The sequence below is a fragment of the Coturnix japonica genome, chromosome 10 (assembly GCF_054131305.1).
Source record: "Coturnix japonica strain WE chromosome 10, WE-NBRP24, whole genome shotgun sequence".
NCBI lineage: Eukaryota > Metazoa > Chordata > Aves > Galliformes > Phasianidae > Coturnix > Coturnix japonica.
The window spans coordinates 7,453,657-7,460,830 of record NC_140672.1 but is presented as its reverse complement, the minus strand read 5'-3'; the positions used below and the strand labels follow the sequence as shown (position 1 = coordinate 7,460,830).

At 53.3% G+C, this 7,174-nt stretch overlaps 1 protein-coding gene across 1 annotated transcript; it reads right to left on the bottom strand.

Moving 5' to 3' along the window:
- Positions 1–3,979: 3,979 nt before the first annotated feature.
- On the bottom strand, positions 3,980–4,982 carry LOC146759222 (uncharacterized). The gene is made up of 3 exons (XM_085510188.1): positions 4,970–4,982; positions 4,800–4,871; positions 3,980–4,700 (listed from the first exon to the last, which is right to left on the bottom strand). Exons 1-3 carry the CDS (start codon positions 4,977–4,979, stop codon positions 4,369–4,371), a joined length of 414 nt encoding a protein of 137 aa, XP_085366314.1. The 5' UTR covers positions 4,980–4,982; the 3' UTR covers positions 3,980–4,368.
- Between the last annotated feature and the right edge of the window lie 2,192 nt (positions 4,983–7,174).

Here is a 7,174-nt window from a genome sequence, read left to right as displayed (position 1 = left end):
TACTTGTTATATTTTCAACTCACTCTTATTTGAATAAAAGCCTCAACAATTGGGAGCAATTTAATAAGCACAGAACAAGAGCTGGACCTTGCATTTGGTAGATACTGTACAGTATTACTTCATAGAAATGTAGTCAATGGCATTCCCTATAGACAATCGTTTGTTTTATCTTTAGAGTCGTTCAAAGAACCATTGTGAACTTGACATTAATTGGAATGGAATACACGCAAGAGACTTTCCTCTTCTTCCAATTGTCCTCATCCTTTCTTCTCTTCCACCCCTGCTTTGCAGATTACCATATAGAAATCACCAGGAAGTTGGAGGACAAGACAGCTTTGGAACGTCATTCTGTCATCCTGTCCTGTGACTTCAGGCCTTCTCCAAAGGTTGTGAAATGGTTCAAGGGCCGCACACCCATCGAGCCCTCTGAGAAGTACAAGATCAAGAGGGATAAGCATTCAGTAGAGCTCAGAATTCTGAAGCTGAAGCCCGATGATGCTGGTGTGTACAAGTGCAAGGCAGGAATTGCAGAGACTGAGGCCACGCTGACAGCTGAAGGTATGAGCAGGGAGGGTGGCCTCTTCCATGTCCTATTTCACCTCAGATTTCTCTTCTTGAGGTTGACTTCTGCCGTTCTCTCCTGCTAACTTTATACATGTATTATCTTCACATAGATGATTACACAAAGATCATCTAGTCCAACCATTCTACCACATCCCAGTATGATTTATAGTAACAGTGGTAACAGTTCACCTTGTTTCCCCACAGCCCGCAATGTAGAAGTAACGAAGCACCTGCAGGATGTAGAAATTGAAGAAGAGAGCTCTGCTGTCTTCTCCTGCGAGCTGTCCCATAATGACGAGGACGTGGAATGGTTCCTGAATGGCAACCTCCTTTACACCAACAATTACAATGACATCAAGAACGTTGGCAATTGCTGCACACTGACAATGAAGCAGGTTAAGCCTGAGGATGCTGGCACAGTGACAGTGAAGTCAGACAAGGTGTCAGAAAGCGCACCTGAAGGTGATAGGTGGGTCTGATCACACCCCTCCTGGATGTAAGAGATGCTAAGGAGCTCCAGTTCATTCTATTGTGCAGCAGTCCTGCTTCTAAAGCTGACCTCTCTGGGGTGACAAGCCATCAGAGGCTTTCTTCCAGTGGAAGGTTCCATTGCAGCAGATATCAAGGAAGGAGGATGGTTTTGGTGTCCTGCCAAAGCATTCCATTGCTTTTTATCATCATTTTACTTAACACAAGGAGAGTTACAGGAGCAATTTCTTTTACTGCTTCAGTAACATGCAGTGTCAATGCTGTTGTCTCCAAGGATTTATGACTGAAGGAGAGATCATTCAGTGTGTGTTTTGCCTCTGGGATGACTAATGACCAGGCTGTGAGCAACCTGATCTAGCTGTGAATGTCCCTTTTTATTGCAGGGGAGCTGGGCTAGATGGCCTTTAAGGGTCTCTTCCAATTCTAAGGAACTTGTGCCTGAAGTGCAGAAGTGGATGAATTATACCACTTCTTCATATCCTCCCCATGATTACAGAGGAAATACAACAAAACAACATGCATGGTCTTACTGTTGTCATTTGCTTGAATACGAAGACGTCTCTTTTTTATGGTTGAGATTTTTGTTGATATGGGTCAGGAGGAACTCACACTTTTTAGCTTTCTCAATAGGCAAAAAGTTCCAGTTGCTGCAAGCCACCGGGGTAACCAATAGAGGGGCCCTGATCCCCCTTGTGCCATCGGGATGCTCTGGCACGGGATGTGCCTCAAATTCAAAGCTCCTTCCCACCTCCCAAGGAAAAGCAAAGCAACTCAAGCATCTCCAGCAAAGCTGCCCAGCAGACAGCAGGGAATGCAAACAGCTTCTGGCTGCTCCCCTGCACTCCTGTCCTAAGTAAGTGACCCCTCGAGGACTGGATGGGAAATCAGTGCATGACACACGTGAGTGTGCACAGCATTGTGCAAAGCAGTGGGGATCCGTGTGTGTGTGTGTGTGTATTTGTGCATGGATGGTGTTGTACACACATTTGTGTCCATGAGTGTACAAACCAGTGGTGTTGCTCAGGTGTGTGTAGGTCTGTGGGTATGTGTGCAAGGACGAGCATGCACATATATGTACGTGCACAGGGGTGTGCAGAGTGTTGGAGCTGCACAAGGACATTGTGGTACCGGTGTGTGCGTGCACTTTGGGAGTGAAAGGAAGGGGTTACACATGTGTGAGTGTGTGTGCGCACAGGGCTGCACTAAGGGATGTGGTTGTGTGAGTGTGTGTGAGCACATAGATAGTGCGTGGATGCGGTGGCACAAATGTGTGCTTGCACAGGGCTGTGCTGAGGAGTTGGGCTGCACACAGGTGCACACAAAGGGATGTTTGAACCCTTTGCCCCTAAGAACAGTTTTCCAGTGTCTCTCGTCCAAGAATTCTTTGAACAGCCTGCAGCTGACTCTCCTGAAGCTCAGGGTCCTGACTTTGCTTTTTGCCAGGCCCGCATTCCTTGAGATGAGGAACTCTAGGAGGGCATGGTCACTACAGCCCTGACCACCTCCAGTCTTAACCCCTGCTGTGCAGCATGTCCAGTAATGCTTCCCTTCACAGAATCACAGAATTACCCGGGTTGGAAGGGACCTCAAGGATCATGTAGTTCCAACTCAGAGAAGTGGCGTGTGTGGCTGCTCTCGTGTGTGTGCCATTGACTCTTTCCTTACCGGAACCGAAGGGAGTTTTGGGGCTCAGCACTGAATGACTGGGCCGGGTTTTCCGGAGCCCCTGGGGCTTTGGGGACATCACTGTGTCGCCGTGTCCCCATGTCCTGGTGCTGATGGGTCTCTGCTCCTTCCCTTCCCCTTGTTGTACTTAGGATTGATCCCCAGCTTGGTGCCTTGTCCCTGGAGCTCTGTCCCATTCATGGCAACTTAATGGGACCAACAGAGCCACTAGTTCCCTCTCATTGATCTATAGAACATCCCGGGTACCCAGCACGGCTCTGCTGATGGGGACCCTGCCCCAGGTTGGTTGGGAGCCCCCACATCTGGAACCAGCTGTAAATAGGGGACAGCAGCAGGACGGTAGGGGGGCTGCTGCAGCACCTATGGGTGCCCAACCCCTCGACATCCCATCAGAGAACCCCCTTATCTGCCCCCCCCAAAAATCCCCCAGTGACTCATTTGGGGCCCAAAAGGCAAATAAAGCAGAAGCTTGGAAGGGGGGGGGGGGTTAATGGGGGACCCTTTGGTCCTCTCCCCATTTAGGGGCAAGAAAAGGGGGGGGGCAGAAGGATGGGAGGAAATGGGGGGCTGAGATCCCCCAAAAGCCAGAGGGGGAGAAAGGAGAAGGAGAAGTGGAGGGAGGGGACATGGATGAGGAGACTTGGAGGGTGACATTAACCCTTTGGTTCCAGGAAGGGAACGCTCAGCTTTGACTCAGAGTGAAAACCATCCCCGTCCCGCTGTGATGCTCAGCCAAAACTCCTGCCCTGAAGCTCTCAGCCCGCAACATGCCTCAGTTTCCCCTCGAGTGATGCCACCACCCCCCACCCCTTCAAAGCACCCACGGTGAGTTTGTGGGTACAAATGAGGGGACCCCATCGGGGTGGGGATGTGTCACACCCAGGGGGGAGCTGAGCAGCACTGAGGGGCATCAGCCCCAAGGGGGAAGCCTCCCCCCATGGAAAGAATGGGCTGTTCGCTGCCTTGGGGCAGATGTTGGGGGGCATTAATGAGGTTAAAACCTGGTACTGCCTGAACCCCCCCAGAACAAGTGCTGCCCAAAGCTCCCCAGTGCCCCCTGCTGCTCCCATTGCCTCCCAGTATCAGCATCAACCTCCATGTGCAAAATCAGTGCCCCCCAGCGCTGTCTGTGTCCATCTTTAACCTCCCAGTGCCCCAGGTCAGCACTCAGTGTGTGACCATCTCCTTCCCCAGGCACAAAACAAGGCGATGGGGGCGTTGGAAACTGCAGAATTGATGCAGGACATCAGTGAGGAGCTGCAGCTCTTGGCTCAATGCAACCACTACCAGCATCACCTGGTGGGTGTTGGGGTCTGGGGGGGCTTTGGTGCTGCAGGAAGGAGTGCAGGTGTAACAAAGTGAATACGAAGCATTTAATTTAATTTAATTAATTTAATTAAATGTAATTGAACAGAAAGTAACATAATTTAACATAACAGAATTAAACGTAAAATAACATAGTTTAAAACAAAATTTAACGTAATATAAACCAAAATAAAATATCATAAAATAACATAATAGAGTCCGAGGTGTTGTTGGTGGACAGCCCAGGTTTGGAGGTGTAGGGCTGGGGCTGATGTTGGAGCCCCTGGAGCGCTGCTGCTGCAGGAGCCGGCGAGGAGCCCAGGGCTACAGGGATCTTAACTGCTGTCTCTGGCCGTGTCTCCTGCGGTAGCACATGGGCTGTTTCCAGCTTCTCCAGACGCGGCGCTTTGGGTCTGGAGCATCCTGGCCCTGAGGCAGCTTCCTCTTTGTGGCCTGGATGCTGCCATTGCACAGGGCTGTCGGCTCGTGCAGCTCAGTTGGGCTGGGGACAGCTGCCGTACTCTGGCTGTCCAGCTCAGACAGCAGCTTGTCAAGAAACCCAATCACATCCGCGCCAGCAGCATCTTTGGTCCCTTCCGTTTGGATGTTAACGGGGTCCTGGTTCTGCTGGGGGACCTCCTGAAGACTCGCCACTTCTGAAAAGCCAAGAACATCCCCAGATGATGATCACAGCCTTCCCACAGCCACTCGGTGCAGACACCCCCCCCCAGCAGCTCTGAAGCCTCCAAACTCACCACTGTTGAGCCAGGCGAGCAGATCATCCATGTCGGAGATGTCATCCGGGATCTCAGTGTTGGATGCTGCTGCTGGAAAAGCAAGAACATCCCCAGTGGGTCAATGCCAGCCTTCCCACAGCCACTCAGTGCCAACACCCCCCTTCAAGCTCTACAGCCCCCAGACTCACAGCTGTCCATGGATGTCAGGAGATCCTTGATGTCCTCCGGGATGTCGGAGCTTGGTGTCGCTGCTGGAAAAGCAAGAACATCCCCATTGTGGCAATGCCAGCTTTCCCACAGCCACCCGGTGCGGACAGCCTGCAACCCACCCTGCAGCCCCCAAACTCACCCCCAGATCCCGGTGCTGCGGTGCTGCAGGTAAGTGGAGCCGTGGTGGGTTTGGGGCTCACGGTGGTGGGTGCTGAGTTCCCCTGGTCCTCTTTGTGCACCACAGCATCTCCGAGGGGCTGACCTTCCTGTGCCCGGCGGGTGCGCAGGGAGCAGCGCACGGTGATCACCTGATGCTGCCGTGGTGGTTCTCTGCGGACCTTCTTCAGAGGACAGCTGGGGGTCTGCACTGGGCAGCTGCCTGCAGACCGCGGGCGCTTCCCATGCAGCCTGGCCCCAGGCCGCAGCCCCATCGGCTGCTGGGGCTGCAGTGTCCCTGCCCGCTGGGGATGTTTCCAGTGTTGGGCAGGGGCATTTAGGGGAGGCATGCCCGGCTTCATCCCCCCAGGGAGGAGCAGCAGGAGGGGTAACTCCTGCCCATCAGCTGGGAGCTGACCCACAACCATGGGGACGGCCCCACGTGGCAGCTGGACGTTTGGGGGCTGCCCCCCACATGGCAGCTGGGCCACATTTGGGGGCTGCCCCCCACGTGGCAGCTGGGCCACATTTAAGAGCAGCCCCCCAGGTGGAAGCTGGACCACGTTAGTGGCCATCCCCGCAGGTGGCAGCTGGATGACAGTCTGGGGCTGCCCCCCAGGTAGGAGCTGGACCACACTTTGGGGCTGCCCCCCAGGTACCAGCTGGACCACATTTGGGGGCATCCCCCCAGGTACCAGCTGGACCACATTTGGGGGCAGCGCCCCAGGAGGAAGCTGCACTCCCTGTCTCTGGAATCCTCTTACCCATGGCTGGGCAGAGGCCTGAGGTCCCACAAAGGTGACAGTGGGGACAGAGACAAGGTGCAGTGGCACCTCCACTGCTCTGCTGTTGTTGGAATTCATCACAGCAGTGTCCGGTGCAGTCAAAAAGGATCCAATTAAACCAGCGTCAAGTGTCGGAATCTCCGTCACCATCAACTGAGGAATTCTCTCTGTGGGGAAATGCCCAAATAGAGACTGGGGTGAGATCTGGGGCACTGGGATCACTAGGAGGGTCGCAGTGGAGGAGCAGGAGGAGCTGCTGCCTTACCTGCCGTGGCAGATCGAAAGTGGCAGCGGGGGTTCCGTCACCGCTGAGGCCAGCCCCTCTCCTCTGAGCTCACAATGTCCCTCTGTGACGTTACCCCTGGTGTCACATGCACTGCTCGGTTCCTTCCCCATCACCGGCATTTGCTTGGGGCAGATGTTGGGGGGCATTAATGAGGTTAAAACCTGGTACTGCCTGAACCCCCCCCACACCAACAAGTGCTGCCCAAAGCTCCCCAGTGCCCCCTGCTGCTCCCATTGCCTCCCAGTATCAGCATCAACCTCCATGTGCAAAATCAGTGCCCCCCAGCGCTGTCTGTGTCCATCTTTAACCTCCCAGTGCCCCAGGTCAGCACTCAGTGTGTGACCATCTCCTTCCCCAGGCACAAAACAAGGCGATGGGGGCGTTGGAAACAGCAGAATTGATGCAGGACATCAGTGAGGAGCTGCAGCTCTTGGCTCAATGCAACCACTACCAGCATCACCTGGTGGGTGTTGGGGTCTGGGGGGGCTTTGGTGCTGCAGGAAGGAGTGCAGGTGTAACAAAGTGAATACGAAGCATTTAATTTAATTTAATTAATTTAATTAAATGTAATTTAACAGAAAGTAACATAGTTTAACATAACAGAATTAAACGTAAAATAACATAGTTTAAAACAAAATTTAACGTAATATAAACCAAAATAAAATATCATAAAATAACATAATAGAGTCCGAGGTGTTGTTGGTGGACAGCCCAGGTTTGGAGGTGTAGGGCTGGGGCTGATGTTGGAGCCCCTGGAGCGCTGCTGCTGCAGGAGCCGGCGAGGAGCCCAGGGCTACAGGGATCTTAACTGCTGTCTCTGGCCGTGTCTCCTGCGGTAGCACATGGGCTGTTTCCAGCTTCTCCAAACGCGGCGCTTTGGGTCTGGAGCATCCTGGCCCTGAGGCAGCTTCCTCTTTGTGGCCTGGATGCTGCCATTGCACAGGGCGGTCGGCGCA